The sequence below is a fragment of the Triturus cristatus genome, chromosome 4_1 (genome assembly GCF_964204655.1).
Source record: "Triturus cristatus chromosome 4_1, aTriCri1.1, whole genome shotgun sequence".
Taxonomy (NCBI): Eukaryota; Metazoa; Chordata; class Amphibia; order Caudata; family Salamandridae; genus Triturus; species Triturus cristatus.
The window spans coordinates 1136705347-1136727442 of NC_140585.1; the positions used below are offsets into that span (position 1 = coordinate 1136705347).

The 22096-nt window shown below is 42.2% G+C and overlaps 1 protein-coding gene across 5 annotated transcripts in view; it reads right to left on the minus strand.

The window, feature by feature from the left end:
* The window catches only part of LOC146856171 (uncharacterized), a 128367-nt gene extending 109550 nt beyond the window's left edge, over window positions 1-18817 (minus strand). Inside the window, exons 1-3 of one of the 5 annotated variants that reach the window (XM_085654220.1) lie at window positions 18649-18808; window positions 8236-8296; window positions 8059-8140 (exon numbers count right to left, since the gene is read on the minus strand). Coding sequence is in view for 2 of the 5 variants with exons in the window: in XM_085654219.1 (XP_085510345.1) it covers window positions 18649-18672 (24 nt within the window). In the remaining 3 variants the exon portion in view is untranslated. Of the gene's footprint in view, window positions 1-8058; window positions 8141-8235; window positions 8297-18601 lie in introns of all 5 variants that reach the window. The other 4 variants (XM_085654221.1, XM_085654219.1, XM_085654218.1 and 1 more) reach the window with 4 other exon arrangements.
* Window positions 18818-22096: the final 3279 nt, after the last annotated feature.

A 22096-nucleotide genomic window follows, 5' to 3' on the forward strand; every position in this document is an offset into this window, starting at 1 on the left:
GTTTTCCAATCCACACATCAACCAGGTATTGCAGTACCTCCAGGTTTGGCGCACTTCCCCACCGGGGGAAAACAGCACTTGACTGGCAAATTCAGTAAAGTGACGCTAATGTTTTTGGGGTTTGAATAAAACCGATCTGCCCACTTTCAGAACACTCCGTCTTGCTTTGTTTAGTTATTGATTTTCCATATTTTGAACCTTTTATTTCCGAGGTTGCACTTTGGAATAGAAAAATGTCAAAACGGCAAAGTGGTTTTCTTTTCTGCATCCATTTCACAGGGGACCAAATCAGTGGTCGAAGTGGGCGGGTTCGGCAGGGCACGGCGTGCCTCTACTTCTTTAATTCTATATCTTCCGTTCCCCAATTTTTTATTTTGAACGTACGTCCCGGGAGGTAAGAAATATCCACGGCCTCAGAGAAGGCTCGGCATTAGTGGCTGTTCGGGGACGGGCGGGGAGCAGGGAAGGAAAAGGTCTCTGTCTCTTGCTTCCTGCCCAGACGAGACAAGGAAGGTGTCCGCTTCTGGTCTGCCGCTGGCAGCTGCCCCGTCACCCACCCTCTTTCTTACTCCTATTCCCTCTCTGTCTGTCTAACTCCTCCTCACTTACCGAAAACCATGACTCAAGAAATGGTTCACATCCTCTCTTTCTTCCAATCGTTCATTTGTTTGTCTGTGAAATGGATGCAAAAAAGAAAACTTTTGCTGGAAATGCCGTCAGTGAAATGCCAAACAAATACTAAAGATTGGGATGTTTTGCAATCCTGGCCACACCTCTAACTCCGCCCACTGATCCAATCATCAGGTTATTCCCACCTTCTGATTCTCCGCCCACAGTTCCCCTACTTTTTTTCCTCCCACTTCGACCACTGATCTGGATGCAATGACAGAAGAAGCAAAATATCAGTCGGGTGGCGCACTATTCTAAGCACAGATTTTCCGCTTAATTGCTTTTAAGCCATGCCCTTAATTGCATCGGTCACGCCCCTTTGATAAACCCCCCTAGTTTTTTCATTCAACTTAAAGCCCGGGTCTACATGCGCGGTCGGGTTCTTGGCGCACATAGCCTTGGCTGCAGCGCACAGAGACCTTACTCTGCTGCACATAGAGGAAACAAATTAGAGGGAACATTGCTTGCAATATGTACAAAACACCACGGCAGACTCCGCCAGAAGCTTCCATCTCACCTGGCAATATCCTGAAAGAATTACATTGGCATCCAATAGGGAAATGCTCCATTTTCAAGGAGTTCTGCATAGCTCACTGAGCTTACTACCAATCGGATCCCTCTGTATCAGTAACAGGCACAGACTTCAGCCTTATTATTCCTATCGATCTCTTTAATCACCTAATGTTACCCTCATACAGAACCAGCGTCTCCCTAAGAGCCGATTAGGTAGCTACTCTTTTTCCTACCCAGTAGTTAAAACAAGGAACTCCCTTTCACACTCTATGCACGCCATTTCTGACATTACACGTTTCTTAATCATTAAAAACCTGACTGTTCCAGCAAAGATAACAGGCCTTCTCTAGTGTGTTGATTTTACTTCAACATCAGGATGTTCTTTCTGGGTAGCAATGTGCTTTACAAATGTAATTCATTCTGAAGTCTCCACATATCCCTTTCGCTTTCAAACTCTTTAAAGCTCTGTAATATGATGGACAGATACAATCTGTATGAATCTATAAGGATAGTATGCTTATGGGTAGAGTCAAGTTCCTAATCTCTACCTGATCCTTCTTCAGCACACCTCAAATCTGTGACTTTATTCTCCACACCTTTTGCACCAGTAATTTCGAAACCCCCTTTACTGTGTCCATTTGAAACTCTACAATATTTTTGGGCTCCAAAATTGACTATCTCCCAATTTACAATAAAACCTAAACTCTCCAAAAGTTCTATTATCATGATTAAACACACTTCTACTTCCTTGAATTTTGGTGAAATTTTCAAAATATGTTTCAAGTAAACCATCAACCTCACACCTCTCTCTCTTTCAAATGAGCTATAGCTGGTCTCAACATATTTATGAACCACCATTGGGGACAATGAAAGACCAAATGGTATGCTCAGGAACAGGCAAAGTGGATGTGATTATATGACCAGGTTATAACCTTGACTCTCCTCTAGTACTAGAAAATAAGTATTGTTCACATTCAAATTCAATCAATATTCCTCCAGCAAAATATCTCATAACAGATGGATCCAAATATCTTGAAATGCCTGTACACTATATATTGTGTAATTCCCTCACGTTTATTACTTCTCTACAATCTTGTCCTTCTTTTCTACTAAAAATATAGCACTCACAAATACCTGCATTTCATCAATAACTGCCTTTTCCTAACATCTGATACCCCTCCTAACCTATAAAGGCTCTTCTGTTCCTTTGACAATTCTCTCTTGGCGTTGACACCTCTACCCACTCTATTATGAATTCTAAAACTGTTCTTAACACCCATGGGTGTCACATTATACAGCTCCAAGCTTGATACCACTCTTTTAATCTGCCTCCTTCATTTGAGAGGGTTCTCATAGCAAACTGTGCCTTTTCAAGGCTGTAAAAGTTGACATGTATTTACTTGATTTTACCATTTCTTCTCCAAACAGAAGGTCCTTCGAATCTATGCTAACTTCTTAGTTTGCCATAGCTCTAACATTGGGCTGATGGGAATCACAACTGCCTTATGTCTTTCTGATATCAACGTTGCATTGCTCAAATAGCCCCTTGACTTCAACCTTTCAATAAAGATACAATTGCGGCCACATTTTTAGGATGCGCCTTCACTGCTACATCCAGAATGCTTTTAAAAGGACCCAGGAGATCCACAATTGTGTCCTCACATGTCTCTCAAGGATCTCTCTACTCTTTCCTTGGCACTCTTCCGAGTATAAACAAAAAACTGGGTGTTACACAAAACATATCTTCTATTACTGGTCTCGAACATACATCTGTCGTTAATCTCCTTTCCCTCGCTCAAGGAATTTTTTTTATACATTCTTTAACATACCCGCCAACATGCTCTATAGGACATCGATCTGTGCTATGTGCATAGTGTGCTGCTCAGGGACCAACATAACTTTTCAGAGTGAGTTTTTCATCACTACTCTAATGGATTTAACATCTTTCCAACCACCACTCATTATCTTTCATCTCCTCATCACTATCATAAATATATTGATCATAGGCAGTAGTTTCATCCTTTTGGTATTCTTGCAGACCAAATACCTCCTCTTCATCTGGTAAAACCAGAATCCCTTTGTGCCTTTCAAGGCAACGTTTCTTTCCGTGCAGCTTTGGACACTGTTCTAATTTCTGGTACATAGACCTCTGTCACCATGCTCTCTCCCGAGACCCAGCCTCTCTATCTCTTCTTAAATGTTTAATTTCCCTTTTGCATTTCTTTTTTCTCTCCTCGGACCAAAACTCCATCTCTAAACGTCCAAACAACCACCATCTTCTTCTTCTTCACTAAAACAGTTTTAACTGCCTCCTTCATTGATGCGGTCAAAACCCCCAAAAGGGTCATGGAGGAAGCAGGGGCTGGGCCAAGTATCCCTTCAGCACTTAACTTAGTGGAAGCGCGAGTTGAGTAGTCAAATCTTCTCAGGGAGGAGGTAGATGCAATGAGAATACAGGCTCACAACTCGGTGTATGCTTAGCAACGTCAACAAATGAATGCCCGGCCAAATAATCACTTTTTTATAAAGCAGTATTTATACACACACACACACAAAGCAAAATATGGTACACAATAAATATTAACACACTCTTCATTTGGTATTCTAGCACTGTCCGTTCTGACACCAGCCTCTCCATTATTCTAGCTAGGGACTGTGGTTATTACCCATTTACGTGAAGCAACATCCAGGTTATGCCCCAGTTGGGAATACGAGTCATAGAAGTCCCACTATGGTTACTCAAAGTATAAGTGTCCCAGGGCCTTTGGAGCTTCAGTCAGCTCTCAGTGGTTTTGGGATGAGGTTGACTACAGTTGGTGCCGACGACGAGCAGTAGTCTTGTTGCAGCGGACACAGTGAATCAACCTCCACATACTCATCTGTTGTCGAGCTAAGTATCACAAGTCTCTGATGGCAGACCTCGGGTGCTACTCAACTTCCAATGACAAAGTAGCAGCTTTGAGTTCACAGTTGTACATTGCTCACAGGAAAAGGCCCTCTGCAGCACCTATTTGCCATGTATTGGGGAGGAGGGGTGCACTTTCTGTGCATAGGGCGACAGCCCTATCTTCACCACAGTGTTGCACCAGGGTGACGGCCCTTAATCGTCACTGCAGCTCCTGGTATATGGGGGGGAGGGGGAGTAAGGGGGTCGCAAATACATACACGGGTGGACAGCCCAATCGGTGCGGCAGTCCAATCTTCTCTGCTGCCCTCACTTGCTATGCTGGGGACACCAGGACACACACAGGTAGCCAACCCAATCAGTGCGATGTCTCAGACGAATCAGAATCTCACACTTCCCAGGATCCTCGCAGAAGGAGTCCTATTGGACCTAGCTCTCTGCAGGCGATCTCCTAACAGGGTCCACTGTTCTGGATCAAGCAAAAGCTGGTGCTCCAGGGCGAGTGCTCTTGATTCTTCTGGGTGATGTCGCCTCAGCCTACAGGGGGGACTGGCAAACCCTCAGTCCCCAGTCAATGGCGTTCTCAACCCCAAAACTACGAGCTGAATCTGCAACCAGTCTTTAAGGCTTCACACTCTGCATGTGAAGATTTGTTCGGCACGTGTTTATTAGGCACAAAATTATCTGCTGGCGCCTGCTTACCAACCAAGCTTCCTTAACTTCCACATCCCATGCATTGCTCATGTAGCTGTATTAGTGCCTGTATGTTTATTCTGCACGCAAAACACACAAGATGATAGACGGAATGTTGCACATTGGCAAAACATTCACCCCCAATCACAGATCTGGGTTTAATCCATCGTTATTTTGCTCACCACGCCACCCCAGTTCAGACATGGCCATATGCAAATCAGTCTTGACCCTGTGCCTCATGGGAACAGTCCAGCCCGAACTGCCAAGCCATGTCTTCCCTGGACCGGAATCAAGCATCCTAGGACCGGTTTCGGGGTTTCACCTCCTCTTCAGCCAGGATAGCTTGACTCCAAGACTGATTTGCATATGGCCATGTCTGAACTGGGGTGGCGTGGTAAGCAAAATAACGATGGATTAAACCCAGATCTGTGACTGGGGGTGAATGGTTTGCCAATGTGCAACATTCCGTCCATCATCTTGTGTGTTTTTGCTATTTGCCCTATGTGGGAAGGGTATGCCCAGACGTGGGTCCCGTGCTCACTACGCCACTGGAGTCAAGCTATCCTGGCTGAAGAGGGGTGAAACCCTGAAACCGGTCCTAGGATGCTTGATTCCGGTCCTGGGAAGACATGGCTTGGCATTTCGGGCTGGACTGTTCCCATGAGGCACAGGGTCAAGACTGATTTGCATATGGCCATATCTGAAATGGGGTGGCGTGGTAAGCAAAATAACGATGGATTAAACCCAGATCTGTGACAGGGGGTGAATGGTTTGCCAATGTGCAACATTCCGTCCATCATCTTGTGTGTTTTGCTGTTTATTCTGCACTACAGTTTTGGTTTAAAAGACACAATTTATACACTTACCAAGAATCCAAAGAACCAATATGTTTTAAAATCAACGCAACTTCTAAAAACATCAAATGTGATACAAGCTGCCTTGATTGCAAAAATTGGGAACCCCCTCGTAATTATAATGTTCTTTAGATTTTATTATTAAAAGAATTCATTCTCATTCTCCTAACGCCTGCTCATACAGAATGTAATTGTCATTTGCATATCAAAGATAATGACAGTCTCCCATCTTGCCATAAAATTTCTCTTTGAAATTGCTAAGGTCTGGCCATATTAGGTTCCAAGCATCGGTTGAGGGTTTTGATTGTTATGCTTTGTTTGATGGCGCACACGTGCATCGAGTGTTAAAATTGTGCTTATGGCTAATTATCAAGTGTTCTCTCATAAGAAGAGTCATTTCAAGCATCCTCAAAGTCAATAGGGATTGGATACTGTTTATCTGGAATGTTTGGGTGAATTATACTGGTGGCTAACATTTTATTGCTATGCCTTAGGGTAGGGTGTATGTTGTGTTGATAAACAGTACATAAATTAATAAGAAACCTCTTCTACTTTAAATACGGGGCGCCCGGATCCACCATCGGCTGTGTGAGATAATACAGTGTATGCTGTCCCATCCCAACCCCAGGGGAAAGAAGGAAACAGAGATAAGAAAGCGTTCTTGACACACACTGCTGCCTTGTAGCTCTCTTATTTTCCGAAGAAACGCATGCAGTCTTCACCATTTCCACCTTATGAAGGAATGCAAAGAAAGACTAAGAAGCAGGTTTTTCTGTCTGACATTTTTTTTTACTAGGAAATGTGCCACAAACAAGGGAGGCTGAATTCTAGCACTACTTGAAACAGCAATTTGCATTTCCACATATAAATCAGAACTGTTTCTCTGGACTGAATCTAGAAGAAAACATTAGGACTACTTGTTAGCCAAGTTTGTGGTGCTTTTCCTTTGTTTTTCTCCATTATGTTTAACTTAGGTCTTGATCATCTAGTGTTACTAAATGATACATAAATGAGTTAAATTCAGTAGTAGAAGCAAGAGCATATGCTGAGCCTGAGTTAGTGGTGCATGAGGATTCCACATGAACAGGAGCTAGGAATTAAAGTCACAATTACTGTAATGTTAAAAGCAGTCCATGCTTTGCTGCTAAGCACCCATTGATTAAAATACTTTCAGGATTGCTTTTGTCCGTCTCAGGTGGAACAGAGTTTTATTAGGATGAGCGGTCACTCGTGGCCTATAGTGACAGTTTCACTGTCCTGGTACTGTCAGAGGTTTTGAGACCCAATTCGTGCATACATCATGCATCTGGCTACACTCCTTTCTCGCCAATCGCCATCAAGCTCTCCCACTCTCGTTCTTTACACAGGAGTTCTGATCTATTCTAGCAGCGTTTCCAAGCTACAATCGCTGCTGGCTAATTAGCCCCTGGCTCTGCTAACCGAGTTACCTTGTTTCAACTTTTTCATTCCCTTTGCGAGTAATTAATTTTAGCACTCAAATAAAACGCAGAAATAAAGAAATTCATTTTAAATAAATAAAATATAGACTCGGGACACCCATATGTGTCTGAAGATTGTGAGTAGTGAGGCTACACAGTTCAACATGCCCTAGATTACAACAATACTGGGAGCGGGTAATACAACACCTATCTAGTTGCACTGAAAGACAACTATCTAACACATGGGCGGTGTGCACATTGGGACTTTCAAGAGGGTTAAAATACACAGTGCCACAAGTCGCTCTATAGATCTGCGGCTAGCGGTGGCCAAACATTTAATAACGAGGCGCTGGAAATTCAATGACCCACCACCCATACACATTAAAGATAATGGGGTAACCCAGTAGCCCTCAGAACCTGGGCATTATGGTGAAAGCAAAAAACATTGGTTCTGTCGGGAAACAAGCAAACTTATTTGGACATGTACTGAATACACTGGAGAACAGCAAGGAACACACACAAAACCAGAGAAACAGAAATGGATTAGTTTTACTGGATGGAATTGTATTAATTATCATATAGAAACACCGAAGTGTTTACAGGGTGACCCAACCAGAAAACACATACAAAATTCAACAGTTAGTGAAACAATGTGTACTTAAACAAAAATCACATGTCACAATTATATACAATAGACAATACATAGAAATAATATTAAACAGTCAGATCCAACTTGAAGTACATAAACCACTATAGGCTGTAATTTCCTTATTCTGTATGTGGATTTGCACGGAAGCATAGGACAAGTAACGTCGACGTTTCGACCCTATATGATGGTGCCAATTAGTATGCATCAAAAGGGGGTCTTCATCAGGACAGAGGATAGGTTGGGAACCTATAAGCGCAAAGAATTTGGTGTCAGGGCAATGTGTGTGTCACATGCCAAGGAAATGGTTAAATTCCCTTGTGCGGCAAGATAGCTCACCTGGGACAACGATTTAATTTATTGGAAATAGATTCCTCATCTCTCGTACGCAGACAGTCGGCATCTACTTTGATAGTGAATTCTGCAACAATTAAAGAAGAGGGGCTGTAGCATTGTTATAACGGACTACGTATCAGCGTAATTAGGGTATAACTGATTTTAAAGGAAAGCACGTACCTGAAGGACGGTAATTTCATTTGGAAAAGGAAAGTGGTGCTGTCACAACAATCGCCACGTACTGCGAACAAAAAGGCACCATGATTAAGGTTGCCAGAGGAAGTTAAAATAAGATTAATCAATAAGTGAGTAATTGTCGCTCACGGGATATCGAAGGACATATGTATAGAATTATACATGAAAAACAGCAAGACCAAGCCTAAAGTGCACTGTTTCTAGTACATCTAGGGAACTGTTACAAACCTAATGCGACGGGTGAAAAAAGGACCGCGTGGCGGTTAGACAATTGTAGCAAAATCTTTTTACAAAGAAAACAAATCAAAAGGAAACTAAGCTAGAAGTGCCAATGGCGGTGAAAAAACACCTAGCATGTCAATTACGGCACGACCGTTTCACGAAATCGAAGTGAAACTAAGTGAAAAATCCATGACGTTAGTGCAACAACTTACATGGTGTCCGTGAACTGGACGTCTTTATCCGTCAAAGTCTCAGCTGCTACTGACAGCGAGCGCAGGGTGAGGCAGACTATATGACGTAGTCAATGAGGCCGTGTACGTGCGGGAACCTCGCTCGTGGGATGATCAGAAAAACCCGGGGTGGAATGATCGGGAATGAACTCGTAATGAGTGGAGAAGTAGAGGGATGAGCTTGTAACTTATGCGGGACCCAGTAATACCGGACAGTCTATCACAAAGTGAATAAGGGCCATCCCACTGATAACATAATCGTGCATGCGTCTGGGGATACAAATGTTTCAAATATACAGGTTATAAAACATTCTCAAATCAAAACTTTTTAAGTGTAACATTTATACATTACGAGTAAAGTACCATAAATCTTCAACGTGGAATTTCATCACAATGTACATGACAATAAGTACGATAATGCGCGAAAAGATTTTTAACATAATTGGATTACACGGTATACATAATAGTATCATGGTGTTCACTATTTCAATAACATGACGATGCTCATGACACAAGACGTGTAAAACAATGTCACCATATTGTACTGATTGAATATGTCAAGCGCATATATATACTGGAATTGCATGGGGGAAGGGATCCATGTACTACATCTTACTAAACCAAATGGCAAACACAATGGATGCAGGGGTTAGAATAAATGACCTGCAGTAGTATTACAGTTTGCTCATTTGTAAATAAGTCTCTTCATGTTCGTTCAGGCCCGAATTGGTTGCATCAAGGAGATGAATCCAACGACACTCCTTGTAGTTAAGGGAAGTGCCAATATTACCACCCCTCCTGTGCAATGTGATTTTTTCCAAAACCCACCACTCCAGTTGTTGGGGTGTGTGTCGTGCGTTTGTATAGTGTTCAACTAGTGGTGCTCCTAGTGATTTGCATTTAATTCTGCTCTGATGTTGCTGGATCCTATTCTTGACTTTTTGGGTAGTTTGACCTACATATATCATTTGGCAAGGACATCTGATGGCGTAAATCACATTTTGACTGTTACAGTTGGTAAAGTGATTAAGAGAATAGGTCTTTCCACAGTGATTGAAGCTGGTTACAATCATGGTATATTCGCAAACCTTACAATGACCACATTTATGATGTCCTAGGATCTGTGGTAGGTTGAGCAGAGATCTTATGTTTGGTGTGGGTGAAGGTTCTAAGTATGAAGATACTACAAAGTCCTTGATATTTTTTGCACGCTTGAAAGCGAACAAAGGGGCTTCAGTGTAACCAATGTCAGATCCAACCAAATTCCAATACTTCTTAATAACTTTTTTTATTTCGTTACTTCTAGTATTGAATGTTGTAACACATATAAGTTTTTCCATTCCTTGGTCTTTGGGTTGTACTTCCAATAGGGTTTCTCTTGGCCTGTACCAAGCCCTTTTGCGAGATCTATTGAGAAGTCCCTTTGGGTATCCTCTCTCCCTTAGTTTGCCAATGAGTATATCTGTTTCCTTGAAGTAGTCTTTTCTTCTCGAACAGTTGCGCCGCAATCTTAAAAATTGTCCATACGGCAGGTTGTCCCTAAGGTTTCTCGGGTGATGGGAATTGTATTGGAGCAAGGGGTTTCGGTCGGTGGATTTTTTGTATAGAGACATCAGAATACTTCCCTCTTCCGCTTCTAATGTAAGATCCAGAAAGGGAATGGATTTATCATTATGTGCCATAGTAAATTGGATGTTCAAGTTGCGGGAATTCAACCACGCGACGAATGCCATTAATTGGTCCTCTGAACCTGTCCATAACATAAGGATATCGTCAATGTATCTCTTCCACGCTATTATTTTATCAATGAAAGGGTTCAGGTCAGAGTAGATACTTCTGTCTTCAAAATGATCCATATATAGATTCGCTAGACTCGGCGCGAATCCGGCCCCCACCACCCATACAGGCTTGGTCTTGCTCAGTCCTCAAAAGGGCCAAAACAGAAGATCCCATGGGATTACGAAAATTTCACATATCAGACGTTTGGAATATGATCCTTGTGGCCCTCCAAATGGCTATACACCCCGACTCATCAGTAGACTATTCATAGAATGGGAAGCTGGCACTTAGCAGGGGGGGGGGGGCAAACCTGAACTCTTGTTTTATTAAGAGGTAAACAGTGATGTAACACAGTAAAAATTCTAGAATGTAATATCAAGAACTGCTTGATCTGACATAGTCATATGCTTTAGGAAGGGCGATTGGCTGCCTGAGGTCAGTTGGGTTGAAGGTTTAAGAATGTTCTGATCTAATGACATTTAAATGTTATCAATAGGGGGCGTGGTCACGGCGCCGACGAAGATGGCCGCCTTATTCGGGACCTCCGGCGCACCAGATCTATTCCCGTCATGCCGGTCCCGATTTTCGTACGTTTTGAGTCCACCTGTGGTCGGATTATACCAGCGGAACGCAGCGCACTTTTGGTGAGCGTTTTTTTTTCATTTTTGCAGCCAAAATTACTCCATTTCTACCGCGCTCGTTCTCCCCTCAGAGCGGCCGCCATTTTGTTTAACGCGCGACGCTCGCGCTTGCTAATGGCTTACTTTATTTATTTTCCTTTTCTCTAAACTGGCCTCTTTGGGGATTTTTAAGCCCTGGAGACCGATTTTTCATCACATGGGATACTGGACTGCTTACATTGATGCTTTGACATTTTTGTTTTTCTATAATATAGAAATTAGGTAATTTTTTTCACTGTTGCTTACATAATGTGAGTCTACATTTTCTGCATTTCGCCACACCTTTGGTTTGGATATTCATTAATGTATTTGGCGCCAACTTTGCAGACTTGTTTTTAGTAAAGGCCTTCACTTGTTCTGCCATTTCGTGGATGGACATTGTTATTACATTACATGTGAGTGGACTCCTTCACAACCTAGGTTCCTTTATTCCACACTCTCCTCACCTACTCCACGGTTGCAAAGAACTCGTTTTCTATGGGCAAATTACGCAATCCCAAATTTGTCTTTATTCCCTCGGGGAGCACTCCTGTGACAACATCTTCACTTCCCTCAACAACGGACTCTCCTCCCAAGGCAGCCCAAATGGCGGGGGTGTCTCTTCCTCGCTCCTCCTCAACGCAGCCACTTTCGAATAAATCCTCACCTCCATCAACATCTACTAAGCGTCTGAAACAGGACTCTTCCTCCCCAGATAAATCGCCATCTCCTATCTCTATGGAGATGCTTTTAGAGGAAATTTGTGCTTTACGCCCATTTGTAGAAGAAACCAACAATAAAATGCAGTTTCTTGAAGAGAAATGGTCGTCCATGGATAATAGAGTGACATCTGTGGAGCGGCAGATTTCGGATCTTCAATCTACATCTCAACGGGTTTCCTCTTTGGAAAAGTCTGTTTTGGAGCTCCAGCAACATACTGAGGAATTGGAAAACAGAAATAGGAGGAATAACCTTCGTATTTATGGTTTGCCGGAGTCTTTGGAAGGAGATGATCCTGTGCTCTTTTTCTCCTCTTTTCTTCCGAAGCTTTTGGATATGCCGTCCACCACCTCTCTTAATATTCAGAGAGCTCATAGACTTGGTGCTCGTTCATCCACATCAACCAAACCAAGGGGAGTCATTATTCTTTTTTTGAAATTCACGGATCTTCTTTCTGTTCTTTCAGCTGCTAGATCTAAACGTCAGGTCTCCTGGTTGGGTCAGAGAGTGTTCCTTTCTCAGGATGTTTCGAATGCTACTGCTTCTCAACGGAAGGAATTTTTGTCTCTACGTGCTCCTCTAAGATCTCTTGGTGCTAGATATGGTCTATTTCATCCATGTACTTTCAAGGTCACTCACCAAAATCAGACATGGACCTTTCAAGATCCTGCTGAACTTAAAAACTTCATTCATATTCGTTCTAATTCTGCTATGGAAACTTCCTCCTCTTCCTGTGGCTGATTGTTTAACTTTTTCTTCCTTTGCATGTTTCCTGACTGTGTCTTTCTCTTCTCTTACAGGTTTTCTAATTATGTTTTTGTCTTTGTTTCCATATGTTAGACTTTAATTATTAGACTGTAAATTCGCTTCTTTCACAATTTTTCATCTAATTAGAATTCATTTCTTCCCTTTGTTTAATAATAATGTATACTTTCTGTTCTTCCTTGATCTTTTTAGACATCTCTATTCTCCATTACCCTCATTTCTTCTAATTGTTTGTCGTTCTTTAACATCTCATCCTTTGTTCCTCTTTGTATATTTCTATGATCTCAAATGTTATTTATTTATCTAGATGGATTGATTTCTTCCCCATTTGATTCTTCGTTCATATCCTTCGTCCAGGTGCGGCCCGGTCTGGACTCCCGTTTTGGGAGACCTGTCTCGTTGAGTGTCGCCATCTCCCCGTTGTCCTATTTCGTATTCCCCTCAGGTATGTTTGCCTCAGTCATCCTTCTGGGATATGTACTGTCTCTTCTTGTAATTTCCTCCTTTTTTCCTTTTTCCTTTTCTTTCCCCTTTATTTGTTGATCAAGTTCACTTTTCCTTCATTTCCATTTCTCCCCTATCTCTCTACTCTATTCTATTTTCTCGATATTCTCCCTATTTCTCTCTTTTTTGGCTTTTTTGTACATGCATCTTTGTTACTATTTTCTATCCTACTTGATTTTATATTATTTGTAAATTCAAAGTTGTTACTTGGAATGTAAAAGGTTTCATTAATCCTATTAAGCGGCAGAGAGTTCTTTCCCATTTAGCTTCTTATAACCCGGATATAGTTCTTTTGCAAGAAACCCACCTTAATGATATTGAATCTCTTAAGTTAAAAAGGAGTTGGGTGGGTACAGTCTTATTCTCGCCTTCCAACAACAAAAAGAATGGAGTTGCTATCCTATGTCACAAACGACTAAAGTGTACGGTTCTGTCTCAGGAAAAGGACACTGATGGACGATGGATATTAGCCAAATTATTACTTAACTCTATTCCTTTAACTGTCTTCAATGTTTATGGTCCTGTGCAACCGGATTGCTCTTTTTGGCATTAATTACAAGGAAATGTATCCAATATAAGGATGAATCATTTATTTTAGCTGGAGATTGTAACCAGATTGTTGACCCATTCCTTGATCGTAAATCCACAGTTTGCTTCACACCACACAAGTCTCACAAACAATTTCTTAACACCATTTCGCAATCACATCTCATTGATTCTTGGCGTCTTTCACACCCTGACACTTTGGACTACTCTTTTTTCTCTCCTCCTCACTCATCTTTTTCTCGTCTCGACTATATCTTTCTTTCTAAACCTTTATCTCGGAACTTATTCTCTTCTTCTATTGAACCCATTGTCATTTCGGACCATGCCCCTATTGTAACAGATCATGATCTGCTCCCACCACGTCCCAAGCCCTTCCGTTGGCGCTTTAATAGCGCACTTCTTACCGATACCAATTTCTCCTCTTTTCGTTCTTTTGTTGAGGAATTCTCTCTCTTTAACTGTGACCCTAGTATCTCTCCTCATGTTCTCTGGGACTCTTTTAAGGCCACTGCAAGCGGATTCATTATTGATTTTGTCTCTCGGAAAAAGAAACAATATCTTCAAAAACGGAAAACTTCCCTGGCGCATATTAAATTCTTGGAGCACTAGTTTTATACCTCTTCAGATAAATTTATGTCACCAGATCTCTTGCGAGCAAAACTGGAGTTCAATAAATTAACTACAGATAATGCAGCTTCGATTCTTCTTCTTCGTAGTGCCCGTTATTATGGAGGCCACAATAAGTCAGGAAAACTCTTAGCTAATTATCTTAAATCCCGTAAGGAGCATACTCTCATTTACTCTGTCTACTCTTCTGACAATGTTCTTCTCCATAAAGATAAGGAAATACTTGACCAATTTCAATTATTTTATCAGCAACTCTACACCCCAGAATGCCCTCCTACTCCTTCTCTTATTCAGAATTATTTTGATACACTTCCTAAACCGTCCAACTCTCATCTTAACTTTCCGGATCTTGAACTTGACCTCTCATTGCATGAACTTTCTATAGCCTTGACCTCTCTTACTAAAGGTAAAAAGCCAGGCCCTGATGGCTTTCCTGTGGAATTTTATTTGCATTTTTCAGACCTTTTACTGCCCAAACATTTGACCCTTTTTCAATCATTTTATTCATCTGGTAAGGCAGAAGGTACTTTTCAGGATGCTACCATATGTCTTATCCCAAAAGAAGGTCGTGACCATCAGCTATGTAAAAACTACCGTCCGATCTCTTTAGTTAATGTGTATAAAATTTTTGCCAAATTACTTGCGATGCGCTTAGATCCCCTTATGCCTCATCTCATTGGCAAAGAACAATGTGGCTTTGTTAAAGGTAGACTCACATCGGATAATTTTCGCCTATTTCTTAATGTCCTAAATAAAGCTTCCTCACTTTCAACCCCTCTTGCCGCAATCTCTGTTGATGCGGAAAAGGCCTTAGACAGGGTCGATTGGTCTTGTTTGTTTGCTTCATTACATTGGCATGGCTTTGGCCCCAAATTTATATCCCTTATCTCTCTGTTATATTCTGCTCCCAAGGCCTCGGTACTTGTGAACGGTCATCTTTCTTCACCTTTTACTCTCCGGAGAGGTGTTCGCCAAGGTTGTCCTCTCTCCCCACTTCTTTTTGTCTTGACTCTTGAACCTTTTTTATCTTCCATTCGTAATAATATTTCTATTTCTGGTTTTCCATACGGTAATAATCAATTGAAACTTTCTGCTTATGCAGACGATATTTTATTGTTTATTTCTGATCCAGAATCATCTGTACCCCCCTTATTATTCGAATTAAACTCCTTTTCTTTGGTATCAGGATATAAGATTAACTCAGATAAGATTGAAATTCTCCCTCTTACCACATCCTGTCTTCCTCATTTTTTTTCCTCTACCGGTTTTGCTTGGAATAGTTCAAAGATTAAATATCTTGGTATTTGGTTCTCTAACTCTATTTCCTCTTCAGTTAAATTAAATATGTCTGCAGTTGTCTCTAGAATTGACCAATTATTCTCAGCCTGGAATCCTCTTTTTCTCTCCTGGTGGGGTCGGTTGGAGTTCAATTAAAATGATGATAGCCCCTATTCTAATTTATACCTTCTCCATGTTACCGGTTCATATTCCTGCATTTTACTTTAAACGAATTGATTCTCTCCTTTCGCAATTTCTCTGGAAGAATAAAAAATCCAGAATTTCTCTTGCAACTCTTCGTAAACCCAAATCTAATGGTGGAGTTAACTTTCCGGACTTCCGTCTTGATCATAGGTCCTTTTCTTTACGACAAGCCTTGAAATGGATCTCATCAACTTTTTCCCCTTTCACTCCTCTTTGGCTCCTCATTGAGCATTCATTACTATTACCTTTTTCCTTCGCCGAAGTGGTGCGTTTTTCTGCCAGGAATTCCTATTCTCTGTTGCCCCTATTCAAACACACTTCTTCTCTTTTAAGATCTTTGGTACTTCCTTCTATCATTACACGTACATCCTTTTTAAATACCCCTATTTGGTATAATTCACTTATCCTTTTAAATAATAGACCCATCGTTTGGAAATCTCGGAGAGTGAGAGGCGTAATGTGGGTTAATCAACTCTTTGATGGTGCTTTACCTTGTTCCTTTCCCCAATTTCAACTTTTATTTCATTGCCCTCGGTCCTTTTTGCAGAAATTTACAACCCTCATGGCAATAATCCTTGACCGCTACTATTCTCTCCCTTTTTCGTCCCCATTAATACCTCCATCTACTCTTCTTAATATTCTTACTACCCTCCCTAAAGCATCTCTTATCTATAAATTTTTCGTATCTCCTAACCCAACCCGAGCCAAAACTAAAGTGGAGCTTTCTTGGGAAGCAGATTTTGGTTGTACTTGGTCTGTTGCTCTTTGGGATAAGCTTTGGTCCAGATCTTTAAAAATTTCTCGTTCTGCTTCTCTTACTCAATCCTTATTTTATCTGTATCATAGACTCTATCTCTCTCCTCTTTCTTTGTCTCGTTTCTCACCCTCCTCTGATTCTAAATGCTGGACGTGTGGTACTCCTAATGCTGACCTTTTACATCTGTTCTTTTTGTGCCCTGGCGTTTCTACTTTTTGGGGGAAAGTTTGGTCATGCCTTTCTCGCATCTTCACTCTTTCTACTCCTTTCTTAATCACTTTTCTCTCCTTGGGTAGTCTTTCTGAATCTTTAAACTTATCAGTACACTCACATGGCCTTTTCGACCTGACGCTTGCTCTTGCCTTCCAACACATCTCTTCCAACTGGAAATCTCTAACAAATATTTCCTTACAAGGCTGGTGGAACTCTTTATGTCATTTTCACAGATTGGACGTTTCTTTTGTCTCCAATTGCAAACCTATACGTAATGTTGATCTTTTTTGGTTACCCCTCACCACATATCTTGATCGATTGGCTTTGAAGAAGTCTATGCATATCAATTCAGAGAATTTTAAACCCCCCTGAACGACTTGAACTCTCTCCTTCTTGTTACCTCTTATAGGTTTATCCAGTTTTATTTCTTGCTTATGCTGATCATTTTGTATCGCTCATTTATATAACTTGATTGTATGCCGTAATTATTTGATAGTTTATGGTTTGGAATACTTTTCCTTTATCCCTCCTTTCCCTTCCTATCTCTTCCCTTCTCTTCTCCCCTTTTAGCTTTAAAATCCTCATAAAATGCTTTTTGGCTTTTTAGCATTGATATTAGTAGTATTAATGGTTTCACACTGGATTTATGTATCATTTCTATGTATGCTAATATCTTTATGTGTTAACAAACTCTTCAATAAAGCTTTCAAACATAAAAAAATGTTATCAGTAATATACACAGCCTGATAGAATATGTTTGTCTGTTGCATAACGTGGGTGGGACATGATATGTACCCTGTTATACATGTTTGTATGCTGTTGTGCTTATATATCATCCAAGCGTGCACTCTTTTCTGGTACATATGCTGTAACTATGTGCGTTTATTTGTTAATGCAAAAATCAATAGATAGATCAAACAAAAAAATGGGCTACACATTTCAACAGTACATGATTAGCTATGTATGCAGCAGAAGGGATCATGCCGAACACGGCTAAGCAAATAAGTTGAAGTAGCACAGATACTAGAGCGAGGTGGGAGTAGGAAAATATGGGGCCTGGTCTGTGCCATTCTGATTTGGACTGCTTCCATAGCCAGGCAATGGAAGCTAAAAATCGGAGTTTAAGACCAATACTCGGTAGTTATTAAACTAAAAAGGCACAAATCTTATAATTTTTTCTCTTTGTACCACAGACTTTGCTCATTGCTTTCGGAAGAGGAAAGAGAACCGGCCTAGTTCTGTAAAGACACATGTATGTATCGAGCATCGATTCTGTACAGCACATTCGCGCACTCATAAAAGGAAACTTTCCTTAAAGTTACAATACCCTCTGAGGATGTTGTTCCAGGCGAAAGGACCTGTCTCATTATTGAACTCTATTACGGTGTCAACCAGGCCCCACGTTGTGAGAATCATCTTCAGTCAGCTACACCAAGAATGCTGGGGTTGGTAGGCTAACGTAAATAATGGGCTATGGGAAAATGTATTGTCCGAACATTCGCAGCACCGCTTGCTCAGATCCCAGGTCTGAAGCTCGCTATCACGATATGGAGCCAGCTGATAGCTGTGTGAAGGGATCACTGAGGCACTGTTTTAATAATCATTCCCTGGAGCCATAATATGTGTTCTGTACAGCCTTCTGTACTGTGGTGTGCCATACTTCATCACCATATAAAGTTGAAACCTCATACTATGAATAACCCGCACTGTGATAAATCAGTACCTACAGTGTATTGTAGGTGGGTAGTTTTAACATGCCTGTAGTCCACATCGACTAGTCCAAACTTTTCCCGCACACAAAACTGCAAATACGGCAGAAACAAGAATAATATTCGATGAAAACGTACCCTGTGAAGGCGATACTCTTCCACAAAGTTCTCGGTTCTGCACTCACCTTGTCCGACTCCTGCTGGTACATCCCTCCCCTGGCTAAGCCTACACTAAGGGACGACGGGTGTGTGAGCTGGCAGGGATCTGTGACGGAGCTACAAACTGCAGGTAAGGAGCTGTTCCCCTGCAACCAGAAGTTGGAGAGACGTAGTCCCGGAAGTGTGAATGAAGGATTCGATATCAGGTTTAACAACCTACTGCGCATGCCCAGAATGAGAGAATACTTATCACCGGCACATGCGCCGACACAGAAACACACCACGCGTGCCCTTTACAGATACTTTACCGGAACATATGTACGCTGTTCAGCTTCTGATAAAAATGCTTCTGCTTAAGCATGGCCGGATCAGACTATGGCAATGACACTTCGGTGGTCTCGCTCCAGCTTACCCAAGTGAGGCCTGAGTAACTAAAGTCTTTTATCTGGCATTTGTAGAGTTGCTACAATGTCTCTATTATAAATTAAGAACTATATAGACTAGGGTGACCAACCGTCCGTAAATTTCACGGACAGTCCGTAATTTCGGCCGTCTGTTCGTTGTCCGTGAAGGATTCTTTAACGGACGCCATTTGTCCGTAATTTTAACCGGGCACCGGTCGCACCACCTTAAAGCCGGCACAGCTTCTACCCACCTCCCTGCTTGACTCTGATGCTGTTGAGGTCGGGTGTAACAGACTCCAGACTCCGATGCAGTACTAAAGCTCAGATACGCGGCAGCATTGGAGAGGCACAGTGGGATGGCAACCCTCACAACTTCAGCCCTTGATGAGCTGTTAAGAGGTGCTTGAAGGTGACTGAGAGGGAGGGGCTGCAGCTTCAGGAGCAGGGGCATCTATTCAGATGCAAACAGCCCTGAATGCGTCATGTCTCTGCAATTTAGAGGGGCCTCACACATTCCCTTTCTGACCAGGGCCCCACACATCATAGAACCGGCCCTTATTACATCGAGGCAGCACAGAGCTTAATTACTGTCACTAAATTGTAAGCAAACGTCGGTTCTTCAAACATGCACTCTATAATGTAGTAAAATAAAGAAATGGCACAAATGCACCCACACTGATTAACAAAGTATGGAGGACAATCAGTTAAATCAGTTCTCTTGGAGTATCTCCTTTAAGTACTGTACATCACAGTGGGGGATGGCAAAACTAACATTTTGGAAAGAGAGCCTGTCTTCTCCTTGTCTTGTCCAGGAGGGGGCGAGGAGCCCTACCCCACCCTGGAAGAGACCAAGATGATACTAGAATACTGCATGCCCACCCTGGTGGATCCTGTTCCCCCTCCTGTGAAGGCTCCTGCCCCCCCCCCCCCATGTGGTGGCTCCTGTCCCCTGCCTGTGATGGCTCCTGCCCCCCCCCCCCCCCCTGATGGCTCCTGACCCCCCCCCCCCCCCATCCCCCCCCAGTGGTGGATCCTCTCCCAGTCCTGGAATGGCTCCTGCAGCCGAGGGTGATGTTCTTGATGGGCCTCTTCTCAAAAAGGCTCAGCTCAAAATTAATATGAAAAGGTGGGCGAGTGAGTAAGTGAAGGGATGGGTTGATGGCTGGATGAACTTGTGAAAGGGAGAATGGATGAATGAAAGATTGAATAGATGGATAATGAGAGAGGATGGATTGATGAGTGAGTGGAAGGATGGATGAGAGAAAAGGTAAATAGCTGGATGTATGGGTGGAAGGGTAGCTGGATGGGTAAAAGGGTGGATGGATGAGTGAAAGAATGGATGAGTGAAAATGTGGATGATGAGTGAGTGGGTGGATGGATGAGTGAAATGATGGATTGATGAATTGATAAGTGCAAGGGAGATTGGGTGAAAGGGTGGATGTAAGGATGGATGAGAGAGAAAGGGAGGGTAGATGGACAAAAGGATGAATAAATGAGTGAAGGAGTGAAAGCATAGATGTATGAGAGAAAGGATGGATGAGAGATAGGGTCAATGGATGGATTCATGAGTGCATAAGTAGATGGATGGAAGGAAGGATGGCTAAGTGAAAGGGTCGATGGAGAGAGAAAGGGAGGATGGATGGATGACTGAAAGGGTGGCTGGGTGGAAGGATGAGTGACTGGGTGGATGAATGAGTAAGTGAAAGGATGGCTTGATGGGTGAAAGGGTAAATGGCTGAATGGATGAGTGAATGGATGGGTAGAAGAGTGGATGGATGAGTGTACAGATGGATAGGGTGAAAGGGTGGATGGATGGATGATGGATGAGTGAAAGGATGGATGAAGGGATGGATGAGTGAAATGATAGATGGAAGGATACATGATGGATAGGTTTGCAAATGGTTGAATATGTTTGGATACGTCTGGGCTTACTTATATACTATTGCGTGACCTCCTCTGATGTGTCTGTAAAACGTACCTATTGTCCTGAAGTTTTGTCCTGAATTTTGACCTCCTGTCCTGAATTTGTGTCCTGAATTTTGACCCTTTGTCCTGAATTTTTACACTCACCGTCCTGAATTTGCACCAATGCCAGTTGGTCACCCTAATATAGACCCACACGTACTGGAAATGCAACGTTAACTTGCTTTTTAAAGCAGTTTAAATAACTAGTCATCTAACACTTGTAAACTCTGTAAATAATGGATATTACTAATCCCCAATTTAAAGCTACTTAATCAAAGCCGGCCTCTGCTCAGATGGCGCCTTGGGCGGGAAAAATTTGCCGCACAGGTTGCTGTGCTAGTAGTCACTAAAGCAGTAAGCAACAGGGTCCCGTTCCTGCTCACAAGCCAGTTGCTACCTCATACAGTGACTGCCTCTGAACAGAAACATTTGTGCTTCTCCCTCCCACTCAATTAAGTAACCACATCTTACCTCCTTCACACTGTGACAAGGTGGTGTGGTAAGGGGGTGTGAACGTGTGGGGTGGCAGAGAATGACAGGGAAATGGGGAGGAATATTAGGAATAAATAGGTACTAAACACGATGCCTGCAGCATATTAAAAGAAACATTTTAAAAAACAATTTAGAGAAAAGCACCGGAGCCCAGTCAGAGGGAAACAATCGCATGCACAACCTTTATGCAGACAAGTCAGCACGTGCCTGTAAAATTTGGTGCCATAGCTCTAGGCCAGCTTGCCCATGCCAAAAGCCGACTCTGTACCTAATTAACCAACCTCAGAAGGATGGATGGTTGATTTGACTGGGCCTGACCTGCACATCACAGCAAATCTTTTTGCTCCAAGGCCTTCTCTTTCCCCGTTTTGAAGCAATGTGAAACACAGAATTTACAGCCTCCTGACATCTGGCATTGTCAACTTTAGATCTCTGAATTGTACCCAACTTGGATTACCATTTTGTTGTGACCAGGGGTCCGTTCACAGATTACAGCGGCATCATAGAAGGTTAGAGGTGAAGTAGAGCATCCTAGGAAGCTTGCATGGGCCTGGAGTGCAAATCTGGTCTGCTCCAAAGGACTCACACTGACAGCTATTACACTCTCAGAGGG